This window comes from Rhinolophus sinicus, chromosome 6 (assembly GCF_057876585.1).
Source record: "Rhinolophus sinicus isolate RSI-liver-muscle chromosome 6, RSI-T2T, whole genome shotgun sequence".
Classification (NCBI taxonomy): domain Eukaryota; kingdom Metazoa; phylum Chordata; class Mammalia; order Chiroptera; family Rhinolophidae; genus Rhinolophus; species Rhinolophus sinicus.
This window is the reverse complement of record NC_142506.1, coordinates 17,177,038-17,198,959: the sequence shown is the minus strand read 5'-3', so window position 1 is coordinate 17,198,959 and position 21,922 is coordinate 17,177,038. Positions and strand designations below refer to the sequence as shown.

At 40.8% G+C, this 21,922-nt stretch overlaps 1 protein-coding gene across 1 annotated transcript; it reads left to right on the top strand.

Annotated features, from left to right (window-relative positions):
* The first annotated feature begins 1,637 nt into the window (after window positions 1-1,637).
* Window positions 1,638-15,578, top strand: AARD (alanine and arginine rich domain containing protein). Its single transcript, XM_088799297.1, has 5 exons — window positions 1,638-1,650; window positions 2,057-2,394; window positions 6,109-11,835; window positions 13,787-13,854; window positions 15,299-15,578. Exons 1-3 carry the CDS (start codon window positions 1,638-1,640, stop codon window positions 6,250-6,252), a joined length of 495 nt encoding a protein of 164 aa, XP_088655423.1. The 3' UTR covers window positions 6,253-11,835; window positions 13,787-13,854; window positions 15,299-15,578.
* The last annotated feature ends 6,344 nt before the right edge of the window (window positions 15,579-21,922 follow it).

Sequence of the window (21,922 nt, the reverse complement as noted above, 5' to 3'; positions counted from 1 at the left end):
TTAAGTCAGTAAATTTTGGGGTGATTTTTGATGCAGCAATAGATAACTAATAATTTCAGAACTCAAATATCTCTGCATGTTATATTCATTCTAGTTCCCTAATACTTTAATGCACTTTATAAATGTAAAAGAAAAAAATTATTGTAAATTTCAAGATGGACCACAGCTGAAAAAAATTCAATCTACAGAAGAAAATTATTAATTTGTGGTAAAACCAGTCTGTTTTAAAATACCATTTTATCTTTCTGGCTTACTTTTGCAGCATGAATACCTTGTATAATACTTGGTGCATAATAAGACATTAAATAAATATTGCTTTATGAATGAATGAATGAATTTGCTCCTCCAGGCTCTAAGCTTCTGGATGGCAAAAACTGTGCCTTTCTCCTCTTTTAATCTCCCTTACATGGTACAATGCTTAACACTGACCACGCCCCATTCACTATTTGCTAAATTAAATCAAACTTAACTAAAATTCTTGTTGAAGTAAATGATCTGGAGATGAGAAAAATCATGGCAGAAAACTCATTTTAAACATTTATTCTACTATATTGACTAGTGCTGATTTTCAAGTCCCATCAACCTATCATCTAAAAAAAAAACAAAAAACCCCAAACCCTAAACTTATACTCTGTTGGTTCCTGGTAGACTATATGGGTGTTCTTAAGTTTTACCAAATAGAATACACCTTCAGATGTTTCTAGAGAATCTTGATGAAACGATATACAATGATAACTTTTGACTGTGCTAGGTTGTAAACTATTGTAAGGTTTGGAATTTGGAATTTGGAATTTGGCAGGTTGACTACAGAGGCCTGGTAACCTGTATTCCTCCTTATTCAGTCGAGCCAGAAGAACATTTCAATAGAGCTGAATTTTATGAGCATTTGGAATTTGAATAGACTCACGCAACATGTAAATTGAACAACTTTTTTTCCTCTTTGGGAGGTATACCTGGGTGTGTCCCAGTGGCTCAGAACACAAGCTAGACTTCTCGGATGACCACGTACCAGTTTTATGATCTTTGGCATATAGTTTAACCTCTGTCTTAGTTTCTTAATTTGTAAAATTCTGAAACTCAGGGTATCTACCTCACATGGTTGTTGTAAAGATAAAATGGGATAATACACGGAAAATGCCTCGCACAGAGTAAGCACTAATAAAAATTAGGTCTATTGCCTTCAATGCCCATCACAGACCTGGAACACGGCAGGTAATTTCTAAATCGTTTCTGAACGAACAAATAATTCTAAGAGAGTACATCTCTGTCACTGTTTTGGGGGGAGGAGGTGATAATTGTATTCTATGATCATGCAAAATTTTGTTTACTCCTTTTTAGAAATTCTCCCTTAGCTCAAAAAGAGGCCATTGATTATGTTCATTGAGAGAGGATATGCAAGTAATACTGACACATTACACTAAATTGGGAATTATAAAGTAACAAGCTTTGGGATAAGAGGAACTTTTATTTTTTATTTTAACCCCGTCATAAATGTGACAGTTGCAGAAAGGGTCAAGTACAGAAAGAAGCACGGAGGTCAGAATCCCAAGTGCCCTCTGCATTGTGGGGCTTATGGAAAAATCATCCTTCTCACCGCAAATAGGGCTGGCGAAGTTTCCGCCACATGACTGAGGACAATGCCTGGGAGAGGTAAGGGGCCTAATTAGACTTTCTATTGGGGATATAACTTGTCACAGTGCCTGGCAGACAAGAAAGTAAGAAAAAATTATTTTAAAGCGATGAAGTATTAAATAATCAAGGCACCTGGGGCAGCAGTTATGACAAGATATTCTATTCTAGCTTTGTTCTCAAACCTTCCATCTGTACTTGAACTTCCAGCTCCCTGGAGGGGTCCAAGTCCCCTTGGAAAGACACTACAAAGAACAAGAAATGTGGCCCACTTGAAATACCTTTTCGGAGTTACGGGAACCACCTCCTTGGTTTGCTGATAACGAGGGGAAGAAGGACAGAGATGAGGCTGAGAGAAACGGAGCGCCTCCCCGTGGCGGAGCCACAGCGGCGTCCCACTTGGCAGTGGTTCCGCATATTCCGTTAGTCACCCCCGCCCCGCCCTCTCCATTTCTCGCACTAGGAAACAAGCCGTTAGCAATACGTGCCTGGGAGGCTGGGACCCGTTGTCCCCGCGATGGGCCTCGGGGACTTAGGCCGCTGCAGAGAGGGAATGCCCCGGGGGCCCCACGCAGTCGCCGTCAGAGTCAGGCTTTGGCCCTCAGCCCCCGGGGAGGAAGCCCCGGCCGCCAGTTCGCGGCTGGAAGACCTCAGGCGGCGGCTGGTGCGCGCCTTCCAGTGTGCAGTTCCGCGCGGGGCCTCCAGGCGCTCGCCTGCGGTAGCGGCTGGGGAGGAGCAGAGTCCGCCGGGCTGCGCGCGGAGCTGGTGAGCGCGCCCTGGCGGCGCTGGGACCGCCCTCGCCTTGGTCCTCTCGTGGGGCTCCCGGCCGCAGGCTGCGTGGCCCACTCCAGGGATTGCTAGGCAAGAGGAGCTATTCAGGGAGGGAGACAGTGAAGGTGTGCGGCCAGGGGCAGCGAAGCACTGGCTGTCGATTTTCCCCGACGGTCGCCTTGTGTCCCCACAAGGTGGTGATGCCCCCCACCTCCCCAGCAGCACCTGGGAGGGAAGGGGTAGCGCAGGATCCGAGGTGCTGAGTCCACTAGCGACAAGCCCAAGACCCCAGTGATCCCTCCCCAACTTGATGTGTTTTTCCTACCCTATAGAAAGTTCCCTGTAGGGAACTTCCCCATGTAAGTTCCCCATATAAGAATATGGGTCGTGGAGAAGGAAATTTCAATGAAATACATTCTCCCATGGGGTTGTTGGAGCGAGTCCACCAGCAACTGTTTCTTTTATTTCGCAAGTTTTACTCTTATCGTTCCCCTTGGTAAGAATTCAGAAAACAGGAAATATTATGTAAAGTTGTATTTAAAGTAGCCTTTAAATATTGGGCAGGTTAGGTCCCAAGGGTAAACAGAAAAGAAAAAGTTATTTGAGACTACTGCTATTTTTTTTTAAAATTTAAACAATTTCCAAATGATACAAAATTTGAAAAGGACAAATGAGGAAGAGCAATTCAAACTTTAAAATACTGTTGTCTAAGAACATGTGTGTAGGGAGACTTGACTTGGAAATTTCTACTCTTTTGCACTGAATACTAATAAAATATTCACTACTTTAGACCTGATTCAACCATCGGTAAATTTATTTAAGAACCTTAATAGAATATTTGTCTCATTTCTGAGTTTTAGAATGTCAGCGAGGTAGTAAAGCTAATTTTACCCATGTTAACAATTTGAATTTGACAAGGGATGTATTATTTCTGAGGGAACCATTCTGAAGAAACACCTGGTTTTCTTCCTGCAACTGAGTAGTTGGATAATGGAGATACCTCATTGGTAGAAATACCTACCTGGAGGGGTGCGCTGTGGGCCACGAAGCAAACTGGAAGGCTGAGTGACAGCTGTCCCAGCCCTCTCTGTGCTGCTGACCTGGGATGTCACCACCCCTCTCTGCACCTCAGTTGACTCATATCTGAGTCAAATGAAAAGATGATATTGGATAAGCTCTGAGACACCTTCCAACCTTAACGTTCTAACAAGTCTCTTTACCAGTAGGCATTTCAGGCAACTAATGTACTGGGGGTGGGGAGGAGGGGGAGAATAAAATTCCAAACAGTTGAGGGTTCATATCCCAGCATTAATGTTTACAGGCTCTGCTTACTACACTTCCCGGCCCTACAACTTGGGGAGTGTTAATTAGCAAGTTTGAGTTTGAGTTTACTCGTCTGTGAAATGGAGGTAACAACCTCATAGGACTGCTTTAAGGATTTGAGATACTATTATAAAGTGCCTAGCACATATAAGCACGATTCAGTGGCTCTTATTCTGATAATTATTATTATAGACCTTGGAGACTGTACCAAAAGCATGACAAATACATAGCTTTCACAGATTCAGAGTTTTTGCAGAAAGGAACCAGAGAATGTCACACAGGTGATATGTTCTGGGGCTACAGACCATGGTCAACATCTTGGCCAACCATTCCACCATGTGAATGACTAGTCATGAGGAAGAGGCAAAATCCTGTGGATGCTGTAGTTTAACATCACCACGAGAAGTGGCAGTTTCTGATAACGAGCGATTAACCAGATTTGTATAGGAATCGTATTATGTGCACGTATCATGTATTGAGTGGTAAGGAGCAATGATGAACAGGTTCAATTAATTTAGAGTTGTGATGCTATTTACGTGATGTTATTTATGCCATTATATGTTGTTCGAAATGGTCTTCTTAGTGGAATGCATTGATTTCTAGGGTCTGTGAGTGGATTTCAGAGGTTCTGTATACCTAATACTGTATGCAAAATTTTGTATGTGCATTAAGTGCATTTCTTTTTTTTTTTGAACCTCAGAGAGGGTTCTTGGTTTTCATCAGCTTTTCGAAAGGATCCATGATGAAAGCAAAGTTAAGGAAGCATTGGTGTTTGAATTTCCTAAATAGGTCTGAATTACACATACTTTACTTAGGTGGTAAACCATTGTCAATAATTTTACTCCTTGGTTCTTGACAGGAAATTAGATGATGGATATTCATCAGTTCATACATTCAGTCATTCATTCACTCAGTCTTTTAACAAACACACAGAGAACCGACCAGGTTGTACGCCCAGGCAGTGCAGCCACAGTTGGGGACACAATTAGGAATATGAAACAAATTGTACCCTCAACCCTCAGTCTAGTCTAGTCTGTGTGCTGTGAGAGGCACGTGTACAGAATTCTCTGGAAGCACAGGTGAGAGGCATAAGGGAAGGGACTTCTTCTAAGAAGAGTTGGCATTGGACTGGGTTCAACAGGAAGAGGGGTGGCAAAGGGCATCTTCAGCAAAGGGACAAGATGTGGCTCAGCCCCGTGGTTTTACGTGGAGACAGGCAAGGTTTCTGACCAATGACAGCGGGGTCTGGTGTGAAGAGAGTGCCAGGAATGAACCCGGAAAAGGAGAGCAGGATTATAGAGTATCTGGGCCACACTGGAAGAGTCAAGCTTCCTGTCATCAAGTTGCAGGGACCTTTTGTGCTGCTGTTCTGTCATTATTGTTAATGTTTGTTGGCTGGCTGCTCATCTACTTTATTCTTTGTTAATTCTTGCTATCAGAGAAGTGGCTCCAGCAGATGAAGAATGACAATAAATGCATTGGAAGAAAACTAAAAGAAAATTTTATCCAATGACCTTAGTTTGCTAATTGGGAAGGGACCACCAATATTTGCTTTTTGCAAACAGAATGCCCTGGTCCATCCTTGGGTGGTTCTGTTGATGAGGTGACGAAGGGTTTTAAGCAGACAGAACAAGGTCCTCATGAACTGCATTAAACAAAACACTAGTTGAAGAAATTTGCAGATAGTTAATTTTCAACTGTAATACAAAGGCAATATTGGATTAAGCGTTGTTGGTCAGCCTCCTAGGTCAACTGCCCAAGAAATCTATTTTTTAATACCTGAGGACCTTCACAAATTCCCATTGGAAAAGGGTATAAATCAGCCTTGCTGTATAGCAGATTTCACCCTAGAGTGAAAATTGTTAGATTATATCAGTACACAGAACTGTACATGTGCCTCTAAGGTGTCGTTAGATGTTTTTGCTCGACAGACAGACCATTTAAAAATCCTAAAAACTTGAAATGACAAGTAATCAAGAAAATGAACCCAGGTGCTGAACGCTGAGGTGGCCCTGGGCAGTTACGCTGTAGCTCAGAAAGCTCATATAGATAAATGATTTCATCGCAGATCACGTGCCATTGCTTGAAAACAGCCTTCCACGCATAGGAATTTTTCATATGGACAGCTTTGTGCATCAGCTATTTTTGTTTTCATTTCAAGGCCATTTCAAAAGCTATTTGTATATCTACATTTTACTTTGTCACACAGAAAGTTAAGTTTTATAGTCAGGCCCACCAGAACTGGAGAATAAGATGAGAAATATATCTTTCTTGATATCTTATTTTCCTTTCCTATAAAGTCCTTATTTTTCCTGTGCAGAGAACAGTTCCATTTGATCCATATCTCAGGCTAATAAAAATCCTTATTCTTTTTCTAACTTTTAGCTGGAAATGCGTTTCCAAAATCGTCACCTGGCCAAAACTTTACTGGATTTAAACATGAAAATGCAGCAGTTGAAAAAGGAGTATGCACTAGAAATTGCATCAAAATCTCAAAGCTCAGAAGATAATGCCGCGAATCTGGAATGAGGAAATTGGAGATCTGAATCCTGAAATTAACATAGACACTTTCGAAAACAAACCTGAAAGTATCATTGTAGATATTCTGCATGAGATTTGAGGGATAATTTGTAGACTACAAACTCCGATGCCACAGGAAAGGGACAGAAAACATCTAAGAGACAGGAGAGGGAAAATGATGTGTTGTCATTACAAAGTGATGTATTCATTGTTTCGGCTGGGAAATAGAAGCGAAACTACAACATATTGAAGAATGCCTTAATGCCAATTTCCAGCCTCCTACCTTACGCCAACTTAACTTTCTGGCATTATCTGAACTTTCAGAATCTGCGCCTCTTTTTGTTTCACTTGGTTATTCTTGGTTTGTCTGTCCAGTTTGCTATGTTGTATCTCAGCCCCTGCCCTTTTTTTTTCTGAATTACTTCTGCCTACATTCCAACTGTGCCTGTGGGGACAGAGCCAGGAGTGCAGTTTCCAGGCTCTTGGCCTCACGTGGAAAGGTGCTCACTCGGGTAGTAAATGGCCATCAACTGTGATTGGATGGCCATCAGCTGTAACCAGTGAGCCATTGGCCACTAATATAACTGCCGTGGCTATGCTAGCAGAAAATGGGGGCTACCAAGAAGATGGTGGCTAAGCTAGCAAGAGCAGATTGCAGTTAGCATGGTGGAGTGTGGGCTGCGGATTGCAGAGAAGTGGACAGCAGGTTGTGGATAGGTTGCTCCTGCTTCCTATGTCTCCAACCCAGCCGCCATCGAGAATATAGTGGTGTGACTCCCCTATCTATGGCTCTGTGGGTGTTCCTTTTTGGCCTCACCATATCCTGTGTTCTTATGTGGGGAGCGGGAGCTGAGACACTGCAGGCCACCCTGCATGACAGTGCCCCTTCGGTAGAGTCTGCGATTAAGGGTGCCTCACCTCCTTGGATATGGGCACACACATCAAGGCAGGTTGATCAGCTTGTCCTTGGGAGTTTTTGAACTAGAATTAAAGGAGTAATGAGTATTTTCTGATGGCAGAATCTGTGGTGCCGGGGTGCTTGGAAGTTGCTGGTGGCCTCCAGGTGAGAAAGTGTGAGCTCTAATGAAGGGAATTGAAACTAAACTACTGAGAAAACAAAAGGGGATGGAGACAGCTGCTTTTCCTTGTCGCTGGGGCTGAGCTGTATGAAACCCAGTCCCTTGCTGTCACTTGGATACATGAATATATTCTAGTGTCCTTCTAATAAAATTTTCTTTTGCCTAAGTCAACTGAAGTGGAGTTTTATGACCTGTATGCAAAAGCTTCACTACTAATACAATTCTCTTGTTGTCTTTAGGTGTTAAAATTGTGTTCTTGTTGAATTAGAATATCTACCTCTACCCTAAAAGTGCTGCCTTCTTGATGCAAAAACTAAAGTTAAAACATTTACAGACCTAAGTGATACTCATAATGGTCATTATCTGTAAACATAAAGAGTAATTTATAAAATGTATGTAATTTTAACATTGAATTGACCATAAAAATTAGTTCTTAGAGATAAAGGACAACAGAATGGACGTGGTCTTTCTCTTAAAATCAGTGCAAGTTGTTTTATGTGCGTGAGCATTTGAGGTTATCTGAACCAAGTTTAGTTTGTCCTTAACTTTTTTGTTTTTTTTCGGTCATAATAAGTGAATTACTCTAGCCCTTTGGTACTTAATTTCTTCCCTTTGTAGAACTGAGGTATTGGTGTGTTCAATTTACAGGACACTGTCCATGAGTTGCTGGCAGCATCTTAATAAGCATCCTACTGGATTTCTTGAGACGTTCTGCATATGAGTTCTTGGCTTATAAATATGTGGATTGGTATCTTAAATTTTATCTGTAAAACAGATTCCTTATATCTCTTCCTCAAAGCTATCGAAATTCTGAGGAACGAATTGGTGGACTTCCTGGTGATCTGTTCTTTGAAAAAGATTCTACTTAAATGTTGGAGCAGTCATTCTCAAGTCCACTGTAAAATTTAATATTTATAAATTGTTATGATTTTGTGTTTAGAAAATACTCAGGATTCATTTTAGAAGCTCAGTTCCTCACAGAATCCAGAGAAGCTGACATTGGTTAGTATTGACGTAAATAATTCAGTTATACTGAGAATGTCTTCTATTGGGAATCAAAAGAAAGAAACTCAAAAAAGAGAACTTCTGAAAAAGGGATGCATTTTTTCCACTTTTTCAGACAAAAAAAAAAAGTCCTCTAATTTATTATAAAGCTTTTGGTCACCACTTTTTTTCTATCTTCCAGCAATAAACTTTGGATCACTGTATCTTTTAGGAGTGACAGATACAGAAAAAGAATAAGAAACTCTTTGTTTCAAAAGTGTCTTATTTTTGGAACCCCTAATCAGTGGGGTTGGCCTGTGATATTAGCTGTCAACAGGGAGATACAATGAGAGCTTGATACATGGGACACTGTCATTATTAAATATTTTTGCTTTGTTTTCCTTCCTAAAGTGAATTCTGCTTTCATATGATACCCATCTCCTGTTTTTATTTTTAAGTAGCAAAAGCCAGATTGTTTTCATTTTTAAATATTTTCTTTGCAGAGCACTTAGCTGTTTGTTGTTCGCTTGCTGGATTCTGGTCCTGTCATCGGAGGCACATGGAAAGACAGCGGGGACACTTTACTAAGGGATGTGGGACGTGCCTAAGATGGATATATTTCTCCACTTCCCAGGGTGTTTAAATAAGCTAGAGCAACAGCGTGACATTTTAATACGAGGTGAGAGGGACCAAACTACTGCCAGCTGGAGGGGAAATGAGAAAATAATTATAACCTAAAGTATGCAACAGGGAAGCAGTAACTGAATAAGCCAAAGAAAGTAAAGGGTTCATACCAATTGTGGATAGAGACGGCCAAAAGAAGAGAAACTAAAAAGATACTTTCGGAAGAAAACAGGGTGTTAAGGTTTTTCAAATGACACAATTTCTCAAAGCTTTAATTATGGGGGGATAAACCATGTTAGCAGGAAATGGGCTTTCGCTATACGATACTTGTTCAACACCTACCAGTGAAGAGGTGCCAAATTAATTATAACAATTAGGAGCATTATGCAGCTTGTTAAGCATTAAATCCCTTTACAGGTGGCCTGAATGAATCCACATTTTGTTTGGCTTGCCAAACTACTTCTGCTGTAACAGGTGCTTCTAGCGCTGGGATCCCAGCCTATGGGTAAACCTCTGATGGCTGAGCCTGCACCAGCGTGATTACAAAAATTCCATCTCTCCTTGTCCCTTCCCTGGCAGGGTACAGGGCCCTGGTGCAATCATCAGCTCTGTTTACTTAACGCTGTAATCACTGCTGAGTCCCTTTGGGCTTTGGGCCTGGCACAAGGCCCTCCAGTGCCAGCTGCTTTCTCTTGGTTGCTTGCGTTGTTGCTACTGCCACCACTGTCACCGTCTCTCCTGCCTCTTGGCCATGTTACTAAGGAGGGTTATGGGGGGATTAGAAATACGGGCAGGTTTAGCATTCAGCCTGTGCCACCCTGCCGACCTCTGGGTCTGGCAGCGTCTTGTTTCCCCTGAGCCCAGGGCAGTATAACTGTGAGAGGGGTGCACACCTCTTCCAGCAGCCCGAGTCAGGTACTGCCTGTCAGAGGACCGCGTACTTCTCGCTGCTTCCTGATCCTGGCTCTGATGAATGCTGGGAGTTAGGAGGCGCCACCTCTTGCTTAGGAGCAATAGTGCCACCCTCTTGCTCGGCTGGGTCCTGTGCAGGAGGGACAGGGCAATATCATGATAATGATGAAACTCGCAGTGATATGAGCTACCACTCCTGTGCCAGGCATGTGCCAAGAACTCCACGTGTATTAGCTTATTTAATGCCCACAATGGTTTGTAGGCACGTAGAACATGTTTTTGGAGTCATTTGGCCTTGGTATTTAGTCCTGGCTCTGCCACTTGCCAGCTGTATGACCTAAAGCAAATTCCTTTGAATACTTTAGATCTGTCTAAAGAAGCTGGTAAAAATGGTCCCTGTCTTATCTAAATCTTAAGGAGCCCAAATGGAAGAACGCTGAAGCAGGTCTGGGAGACTGAGTGGCGAAGGCTCTTCTACTATCTCTGTGCTTCTTCCTTTCTTATCTTCAATTCTACGTGAGCATCCTACGATTGTGGACTCAGACTTTCCCTGTGCCTCTTTCTTCATCACGTCTTGATGTCTAACACTCTGCTGCCTGATCTGTGTTGTGATGTTGACTCTTGAGTCTCCTCTGCTGATTGACACACTGATTCACCAAAATTGGGAGTAGGCACCAGGGAGCTATGACATGAACAGTAACGGCTACCTACCAACCCCTGAATCTGCCTGGCACACAGTGCTATGTGCCGTTTAAAACTTCATTGTCCCAATAGCACTGTGACGTTGGAGCTATTGCTTTTCCCATTGTACAGAGGAGGAGAATGAGTGTTGGAGAGGCTGTGCAACTTGCCGTAGGTCACTCAGCTAGCAGGTGGAGTTGTCAAGACTCATGTCCAGGGAGGGGTATGGTCTGGCTATTGAGACCCTCCGGAAAAACAGAAGCCTGCATGAAGTGCTAGGGATACTTTCTGCAAGGGTCACACCAAGGCTTCGTGGAGGGCATGCCCTCAAGTCATTTGTGTCCTCAGGGACAAAAAAAAACAAAGCCCTCATTTTTGTGTCTCACATTCTACATAAATGAGTTGGATGATTTGGGACAAATGACCGTATTTGGACCTCAATTTTCTCATTTTGAAATGAGAGGAAGAGTGGAATTAGCCTCTAAAACATTCCTCTAACTTAGAAACTCTATTCTATTCTAATCCTGCCTGCTGGCAGCTGGATTCTTCAATCACTCACCTCTGGCTTGCCCCAGCTTTCTGTTACCTGTGGGAGCACAGTGGACCACTGACTGGTTATTATCATCTGGCCCCTGGCCATGAAATGGACTTTCCCAGTCCCAGCCCTTTCCCGGATCATGGCTCCAGCTGCTGCAGCCCTGATGATGACAGGAATCCATTCTTGTCACTCTTGGATGCCTCTCTGCTCTTTTCACCCACACCTTGACTGCAGCCAGAGGAAAATGTTACATTTGCACTTCAGAGGGAAACAAGTATTGCTCAGACCTTTATGTGTTAGATGTTAGAAGCAGCCTGGTGGATTGCTTGCTGTGGCAGATGCTGCAGGCTGAGAGCTGTGCGATACGTGGTTAGAAGTGCAGCCTCTCGTATCAGGAGATCGAGCTGGATTCTTGGCTCCTTCACCACCTCGCTATGCTATTGACCGTCTCTGAAGTTCAGTTTGTGTCTCTTAAACATAATGATCACACCTACCCAGGGAGCTTGTTCTGAAGATCCAATGGATTAATATGTGTGAAGTACTGTAGTGTTTATTATTATAACGGCTTGCCCAGTGAACGTTTTACTCATCCTTCTTGCCTTTTGGAAGTGCCCAGTTCCAAGGTGGATAGGAAGAATGACGGTTTCACTTTTCCCAGCCCCTCTAGGAGCTCGGGATGGCTATGGGATCCAATGACGTCCAAGAAGACACAAGGGGAAGTTTGTCGGGTGTGTTTCTGAGGAACGTTTTTCCTTACAAAAGGAGAGCTAGGAGGTAAGATCTCTTCCTTCCTTTCACGCTTAGGAACCTTGTCACATGAGGTGGTAAAGCTTGCATCTGCTGCAGCCACCCTGTGAACAAGGTGGAAGATATATGGGTACTTTGAAGAGGGGAAGACAGAAAGATGGAAAGAAGCAGTGTCTTTGAGGGTATCACTGAGCTGCTAAGCCAACTGTGAGACTGACTCTATGGCTAGTCCTGATCTGTGAGGTGACAACAATATTCAAATCCAACGGTTGAAGCCACTTTTACTTGGGTATTCGTGTCCTTGTACCTGAAGCATCCAAAGGGACAAAACTGAACTCCAGCAACCTCCTGGGATGAAGGTCCAGGAAGGTGTGCTGTCTGATTGCAACTGTGGCTATCATCGGAAACTATAAGCAAAGGATTCCAGGGACATCATTTGGTTGCTGGAATGTTCCTTACATCCTTTAGTGAGGGTCCATTCTATGCAATAGGAGACCATTTAAAGCATAGTGGAGGGAGACCCCTTGGGAACTCTGGAATTCGCAGTAAGGATTCTGACTTTTGAAATCATTTTCCAGTGCTTGCCCTCCATTAAGCATTTCCAAACGCCTATGGAACCTACTACCTATTTGATTCTGTCAGAGAGGCCACTTTATTTTTCAGCAACTGAAAGAAGTGGGGATGAAATAATTTCCTAAAGTGTCCCAGATGTGAACTGGCAGCAAAACACAGTAAACTGTTCATTAGCTCTTACATTTTTATATCATGGAGTTTAGCAAACTGTCAAAAAACAGCCTGAAATTGAGTTTCTACAAAAATTGTTTCTAAATTGGTACTGAGGATGCTGGTCACTCTAAACTTCTACAGGATTCAGTTAGAAATGGACAGGCAAAGAAATTTCTCAAAAAGGAAACCCTCGTGCACTGTTGGTGGGATTGTAAATTGCTGCAGCCACTATGGAAAGCAGTATGGAGGTTCCTCAAAAAATTAAAAATAGAACCATATGACCCAGCAATTCCACTTTTGGGTATTTATTCAAAGAAATCTAAAATACTAATTTGAACAGACATATGCATTCATTGTGGCATTATTCACAATAGCCAAAATATGGAAGCAACCTAAGTGTCCATCAATAGACAATTGAATAAAGAAGAGGTAGTACATATATACAATGGAATATTACTTGGCCATTAAAAAAAAATCTTGCCATTTGTGACAACATAGATGGACCTAGAGTATATCATGTTATAGGAAATAAGTCAGAGATAGACAAATACCATATGATTTCACTTATATGTGGAATCTAAAAAACAGAATGAACAAACAAAACAGAAACAAACTCATAGATACGGAGAACAGTTTAAACTGGTGGTTACCAGATGGGAGGGAATTTGGGGGGATGGGCAAAAAAGATGAAAGGGATCAAAAAGTACAAATTGCCATTTATAAAAGTAGTCACCAGAATCTATAGCACGGAATGTAGTCAATAATATTGTAATAACTATGCATAGTGCTAGGTAGGTATTAGACTTACTGGGGTGATCACTTTCTAAAGTTTATAAATGTCTAATCACTATGCTATACACCCGAAACTAAGCGGATACAATATTGTATGTCTTCTATAACTAAGAAATTAATTTTAAAAAATCCCCCCCCTCCCCCCGGAAAAGATTAAAAAAATGTCTCAAGATTTCAAGATGGAATTGTCAGGTTGCTGAAAGCATGACCAATGTCCTCTGGAGTCTACCAGCATTTGTACTGACTTTCTGGTTTACAGTTTACTCCAAACCTTAGAGTTTACCAAGTGCTTTACAGTTTACAATCTACCAGGTGCTGTCATAGCCAACAGCTCATGAAACCCACAATAACCCTCTGAGGTAAGTATTGCGTGAGGCTATTAGGAGCAGCAAGAAAGCTTGCCTGTCTGATGTTGGAAACACCACCCTCATCCTGCTTCCCAAGATGTCACTCTCTCTAGGTGGGCAGTGTTACGTTCCCTCCGGGAGGAAGACCCAGCTCTGAGCTGAACTTGCTGTGTCATAGCTGGTGAGTCACTGATGTCTCTAGGCTTCAATTTCCTCATTGGTAAAGTAGGGTGGGAGGAGGGGGCGGTTGAGCTCAAAATGATCTTTAAGACTGTCTGGGTTAAGCATCATTGCCTCCAACTAATGCTTTTTAAAGCAATGTTTTCACCATTTCTTTAATGTGAATTAGCTTAGGTGGTGATAAAGTGAAAACACTGAGCTTTAGAGTGTTTAGAGTGAACAATTAAAGTGGGGAAGGGCATAGAGGAAAAAAAGCAAATTGCTACATTTAAATTCTTTGCACCTTATAATTTGGCCTAGAGTATAGATCAATCCACAGTATGACTCTAAGAGTCCAAACAGTCTTTGTTTCTCTCCCTCTATTCTCTCTTTTCTTCCCTCCCTCCTTCCCTTCGTTTCTTCTTTTCTTTCAGTCAACTTTATTGTTGTTCCTACTGGGTGTCAGGCACTATTCTAGATACGCGTTGAGCATCAACTTTGAAATAAACATCTTGCTGGGTGCTGAATACAGGACAACGAACGTGAGAGATGGGGATCTAACTCTCATGGAGCTTGTACTCTAGATGAAGGAGCAGATAATTCAATAAGACCTTATAATATAATGTGGCAAATACTGTGATGGGAGAAAATTCAGAGTTCTAAGGGAATACATAGGAAGCACACTTCACCTGGATGTGATGGGAGAGGGAAGGCTTCCAGAAGCACGGCCAAGAGAAGGCTGTGGAGCAAAGAGGCGGAGCAGACAGTCTTCGGTAGAAGCAACTGCTCCTGGGAAGTCCCAGAGGTGAGCAAAGTCATCATCAACTAGGAGGTGAAAAAGGCACAGTATAGTCGCAGGTGAGAAGCCAGGGGTAAGATGGCCAGGAGGATGGCTGGAGCCGGAAGCAGTGGGGCTCTGTGATGACAGGCCTTGCAAATTATGCTCTGGATTTCAGACTTTATCCATCATAGCAAGGGTAGCCATGAAAGAATATTTTTAGATTTAACTTTTACTATAGTAATACATGTGTATAATACATAAAAAATAAAAGTCTAAAAGTCTTACACAAAAACTGTCAGTGCTTTAATGGCATTTCTCTGCCTGCCCCCACTCCAACCGTAACCACTTTCAATTTCTTTTAATCTTCTATAAATAATGTGAATACTTCTTTCTTTTGTTGATTTTAGACATTCTTTCCTATTATGACAAAGGAAAATTTTAGCTCTCTTATACCCCCTCTTTACAATCCCTTCACTCTTCATAGTATTAGAATGTGGGGGAAAGATTGCTTTTTGTAGAAATCCACAGAGAGTTCTCCACACACAACACAATAGTAGGGGCAGCAAATGGTTGAATTTGGTCACATGTCAGGTATTTTTAAAACAACTCTGTAAGTTCATTAGCTATTTTGCTAAGTATTTTGGGATAATATATGTATGCTCATAATTTCTGTCTCCTTGTTTAGGAAACTCTCATGGGCAGAATCTAGAGGAATCCTACAGAAACTGAAGCAATCACATGTGAGGAACTGATGGAAACGCAGGTTTTCACATCTTTCATAAGAATTTAATGTGAGGAAAATCTTTTTGATTTTTGTCTTAAAGAATGTAGAAGGTATTAATGCTTGCTTGTGACTTGTTTTACGCTTCTACTTGTCATGGCTCTCCTATCTTAAACAATGAGTATTCTTAAGATCTCCTCAGTATCCTTTGTACAAAAGAAAGGAAGAAAGGAGGGAAGGGAGGGAAGAAAGGAAAGAAGAAAGAAGAAATAAAAAAAGGAAGGGAGGAAGGAAAGAAGGAAAGAGAAGGAAGGGAACAGCTATTTGTTTATTCAGTCACTCATTAATTCAAGATATAGTTGAGTTTTCTCTACTCATGTATATACAATACTTTGTTTTAAAAGGATTTTTGGCAACCTACAAAAATACATACACTGTAAAGGCACAAAGAAATAGACGAAGGAGAAAGTGGGAGAAAGAGAAATAAAACCACTAAACAGTTGACACCAGGGCAATGTCAGTATTTGAACTGTTGTCTTGAATATTTGTGAGTGACGGGTTGAATAATGAGCACGAAGCTTCCAAACAGCTAATAACAATAACATCAAAAAGATAATTTAATCTATTTAATTGGTGTGCCATCAAAGACAAATTGTTTGTAATATAGGTGCCTATGAACCGAACAAGCTAACTCATTTTACTGGCTCATTAACTGCAAAGCAATTAGGTCCAACGAAGGCTGCCCAAAATGATGACTTCTGGCTTTAGAATAGTTGAACAGTAGGTCTTACAGAGAAGTAACGAAAAAGAAGGACCAATAGTTTGTGCAGGCCATTCGTCGGTTATAATAGTAATTCCAATAAAAGTCATGCTGCCTCCATAGTTTAAAAAAATGGTTATCTTAATTCTTATAAGTAATCTCTCTTTTCTCCACCTCAATCCTAACCTTGGCATTCTACGTTGATGTCAAGACACTCACATAGATTTTACCCCATCATAGCTTTTATTCTCCCAACCTGTTACTAGACTGTTCTTACTGATGCTCGCTCTAGTCATGGCTTTAAAGTCATGACATTTTATGAGCATCAATAGCCCAGGAATAGCGGGAGTTTATTCATTTTAGCCAATAGATCATTCATTGTTACAGAATGAAAAATTAAAGAGAGATCAAGAAAAGTCATAAAAATTTCATGTTACTCCTAATTTAATTCACCAGCTGGGAAGTAGTGTAACCAACGCCATGTCTTAAAGGCACTGCTTTTTCTTGTAGGACACTGACTTTCAAAGATCTGGTTTCAGTTTATTGAAGGGAAACAGACATACCATTTTATGAAAGACTTAGTGCATGAATAGGGTAATAATTTTGGAGTGGTATATGCTTACTTTAATACATGACGTAGAATAATTTTGGAAATCCCTCCCATGTACCAAGGCAGAGTGTAAGCATCACAGAAAAAGTAGCAAGTCTTAAGAAACTCAGAGTCTGGTGGGGAAGGAAGATAAGCCAGCAAACAGATAAGATATAATGTGGTAGCGTTAGTATAGGTATTGCATAATACTATGTATGTTTAGGGATAAGACTTAAACTGGGATTGGCAGAGGTCAGGGAACTCTCTGTTTAAAAACTTAGGCGAAATTCAAGCTTGGAAGGAAAAAGCTCACTTCATGGAATGGGGGAAATTACTTAAATTGGGCTTCGTTTATGCTCTGGAACACCAGATCTGAGGTAAATCATGAAGCTGTCTCTAAAGTTTCCCACTTAGATTTCAGGCAGGCTTGTAGGTACACTTTCAGAAATGTGAGAATGAAACTTACTCAAAACATTTCTTTAAAAAAAAATTGTGGTAGGATACACATCAGACTGACCACGAGTGACCTTTAGTACATTCACAATGTCGTGCAACTATCATGACTACCTAGTTGCAGAATATTTTCATCACCTCAAAATGAAGCTCCATACACATGAAGCCATCACACCCCTTCCCCCGCCTCCCCGTTTAATCTGCTTTCTGTATCTATGGATTTGCCAATTCTGGATATTTCATATAAATGGAATCATACAATATGTGGCTTTCTGTGTGTGGTTTCTTTCACTTAACCTAAATGACTTCGAGGGGCATATAAATGACATTATATGACATATCGGGGCATATATTAGCATATACTGTATTCATTCCTTTTATGGCAGAATAATATTCCATGATATGGATAGAACACATTTTGTTTATCCATTCACCAACTGATGGACATTTAGTCCTACTTTCCAGCTATTGACAATGGTGCTGCTACAAACATCTGTGTACAAGTTTTTGTTTTCAGTCCCCTGGGGTATATAACCAGGAATGGAATCACTGGGTCACGTGGTAATTTTATATTTAGCTTATTATGGAACCACAAATTGTTTGCCACAGCAGCTGCACCATTTTACTCAACTTATTTTTAATGAGAAAGTATTTCTTTCAAGGGTACCCTGTGCCTTGGTAATTTATTCTCCCTCCCAGCTTCAAAAGATTGTTCTGAGGACTAATAATCTTGGTGAAACTGTTAAAGGCCTTTTGAAAGAAGCCTTTAAATAAATTAAAGGTATTATGCACTCAGGCATTCATTACAGTGTAGTTTGCAAGGAGTTTGATAGTTCAATAAATTTACATGAAAATCTGTAAAGGTGTGCGCTTTTACAATCTTAGAGGACCTGAAGCTCAAAGGAGACAAATTGAATTGAATTAGTTTGCCTCCCTTTGAACTGTTTTTTTCTAATGAGATATTGGAGGCATAAAAAAAGTGCAATCCTTTTGAGGTACAGCCACACGGATTCCAGTTGTTAAATCCATTAATTAATTTATCTCTATTCAGGACATTCTAATGAACTGAAACCCAAGATTGCTGTTAATTCCAAGCAGAAGCAAAAGCCTGGCTGAACAGATGACGTTTGCTGTGTTTTAGCAGACTTTAATAACGGTTTCTGAGAGATAACCAAGTGAAAAACAAATTAGAACTATTTTTTTGTAGCTCTAGACAGTGTTTTAAAAGCTTTTCTGAAGGGATCCTCTTACATATTTGGCTTGCACAGTGCTTTAGGGAAGCTCATAACCTAGCAAAGCATTTATGTAGCTCCTCTCCCCATAGCATCTGGGTTCCTGGATGCCAGACTCTCTGACAAAAATCAGTGTCCTAGGCTTGAATCAATCCACGACTTGTATAACGGACCAAGTTGTCAGCAAAAGCTCACACAGCAGGCACAGAAGCCAAAATAAGATATCAAAACTTCTGTCTCTGTCTTTCTTGATAATTTCCAAATTGCCAATGCTACATAACATCTCTCGATAACCTACTCACGCCCCTCGTTGGGTAAAGTGCTCTGTGTACTTTACATACTTTAACCCAGTGAACACTTGTGAACAAGTTTTAACAGTATCAAGTTGTTTTTAGTACCTATCATGGGTTATGCATTTTGTATTTCCTGTTTCAGAGCCTCATAACCATGTGAAGTAGGGAGTGCTTTTCTGTTCATTTTAGAAATGAAGACACTGGCTCTCCGAAGGATGAAGAATCAGCAAAGCTGAAACACAAACTGAATGCCAGCTTATTCTGAAGTCTGAGCTCTTGCTAATAAGCCAGTTGCCTTGTAATAAATAAGAAGCAAATGGAAACAGAACAAATATTAAAAATTAAAAAAAATATGCTCCTCCAAGTCAAGATATAACATACATTAGATTATTTAAAAAATGTGTTGCATGTATGTGTCCACTACTTGATGTCAGCTGAAGTCATTCTGTTATTCAAGATGCAAATAAGCTTGACCGCACCCCAACCTTTGGTGTGCTGGGAGTTCCACAACTTCTCAGGATTTTGAGGGGCTTATGTTTCATCTCTTCACTCTGACTTTAAAGTCCAGCTTCTTCTGAATTCGTTCAGTTTACGGAGCATTCCCTTTTCCTTCCTCTAGCTGTCTCTGCTAGTGGAATAAAGAAAAAAACTGACTGGCTCAAGTCAATTTGGGTTTAAACAACATTTTATTCTCCCTTTCTGAGAACCTTGAGCAGAAGACTCCCTGAATCACGCTTGTCATTGACCAGCTTTTTCCTGCTATGAAATCTCCTTACTAGAGGTTCTTCCCTAAGAATGTTTCTGATTCTTCATAAGGTAAAGTAAATTGAGGGTGAAGCTGAGGGCTTAGTACGAATCACTGGGAGTCTATAGAAAGAGTAGGGGCAAGAGATAGAAGAGACTGGAGAGGTTTGTGACTGTAACATCTGTGTTTTACAGTTGAGGACACAGTGGATCAGAGTGGACTCTGGTTTGCTCAAGTTCAATGGCTATCTATCTATCTATCTATCTATCTATCTATCTATCTATCATCTCTAGATGCTTCTTTTAAACCCTGAAAAGTAATAAACAGCTATATCCTGTCATTGTCACAGAGAAAAGTAAGGGTACGCATTATCTAAAGGACCATTATTGTGACTCAAAAATCCCTCGGGGTCAAGTCATATATATATATATATATATATATATATATATATACACACACACATACATATATATATATATATATATATGATTTTTATTCCAGACTCCACCTCGCTAGCCAGATTTCTATTCCTGTTTTGATTGTATCTGCCTTCCTCAGGCCTCCTCTAGGTGAGAGATGGAGTTTCTAGCACTCCCAAGTTTATCCAGCCCCCCGGGGACAGAAGCAGGAACTGAGGACAGAATCCTGAAAGAAAATATTTTGCCTTCAAAGCAATCCTAAACTATAATAGTTTAGTGGTTACCAGAGGGTAAGGGGGGAGGGGGGTGGTAGATGAGGGTAAACGGGATCCAATATATGGTTGGTGATGGAAGGAGAACTGACTCTGGGTGGTGAACACACAATGTGATATCTAGATGATGTATTACAGAATTGTACACCTGAAACCTATGTAACTTTACTAACCATTGTCACCCCAATACACTTTTTTTTTTCTGATTTTTCATCACTTCCTCTTTTTTTAAAAATTTTTATTAGTTTCAGGTGCACAAGACAAAGCAAAACTTAGGCATTTATCATTTCCCAATACACTTTAATTTAAAAAAAAGGCAATCTTAAAAGCCTATAATATCTGCGTCACTTTACAGGAGGTCGTCCTTTTTCCCAGCTTCAGTCAGAAGCAGCCTCTCAAACGGTCACATTTTAGGTCCTCAAGGATCAATGAATTATATAGACTCTAATGAGTTTGGCCATCGATAATCTGTTTTATAAAATAGAAAAGAGAATATCAGTATTCCTAGGGTGACATCAGATTCTAGTAAAATACTTGCCCAATTGTAAAAGAAAATTGCTAAGGAAATAAGAGAGGAGAGAGTGATGCTTCTCAGATATGAAGCAGTGAAAACCGAAAGCCCATCAGTGCCACGGAGGCAGCAGACCTGAGTCCCAGAAAACACTTTATTGCATTTCCCATCCTTTCCAAATGCATCTAACTACAATGACCAAGATTTGAATGAAATGAGTTCTCTGACTCATTCACCAAAGGGAGATTCAGGACACTTTGCAGTAATCTAGTCTTGTTCCCTGAATGTTTCTGAGTGTTCAGCTGCTTCTGTTAAACCCTGAAAAGTAATAAACAACTTATATCCTGTCATTGTCACAGAAAAGTAAGGGTACACATTATCTAAAGGACCATTATCGTGACTCAAATAAAAATCCCTCGGGGTCAAGAATTGGACTTTAAAAAAGGTGGAATGAATACATGTTTAAGATTTCTCAGTCTTGAGTGATCGTCTAAATTTAAAAACACCAACAAAACCCATAAAACCGGGGTGATTCCAATTTACAGCTTATATTAAAAAGGAGATGGAACAGAAGGGAGGAAATAATGAAAAGTTAGCCTAAAATCATTGAAGAGCAACCAAGTATCTTTTCCATGTGATTTTTAAATTGCCTGGGGAATGAATTTAATCTGCACTAGTGTATATCCACTCCTTGAAGGAAGTTGTCCAATCATACATTTTCCTCAATGTTGCCATGGAGACTGTACACACAGGACATTGAGAGTTAACAAGAGCGTGGTGCGTTCTGATTTCTATGTTGGTCAAGCTACATTTCACCTTGATAACTTCAAAGCATCAAGTGGAATCAGAGTTTGTAATGTTCCAAGTGTAATATGTATCGATGCCCTTTACTGACTACATTCCCCAGCTCTTATTGCAGTTAAGGGTGGTCATATGACAAAGTTTGGACCAGTGACATGTGGGGGGAAGTGCTATCTGCAACTTCCAGGTCACTTCCTTAAAAATCAATCTAGTTTACCTAGACCCTCTTTTCCTTATGGAAGGGAAATGGCAAGTAATGAAACCATATGGATGTCAGAGCTATGCCACCAGCATTAGACTGCTTAGCTCTGGGACAGTACATGAAAGAAAACTAAACTATTTATTTAAGACACTGTATATTTTGGTATCTTTGCTATAAAGCTTAACCTGTACCCTACTTACTATAGAAATGAGTATCCAACACTACTAGGTTGCTGCCATAAGAAAAACCTCAATTATGTTCCCTGTCTTAGTGGTCAGGTAGAGGCAACCAAGAAATCTATTAAGTCTGGA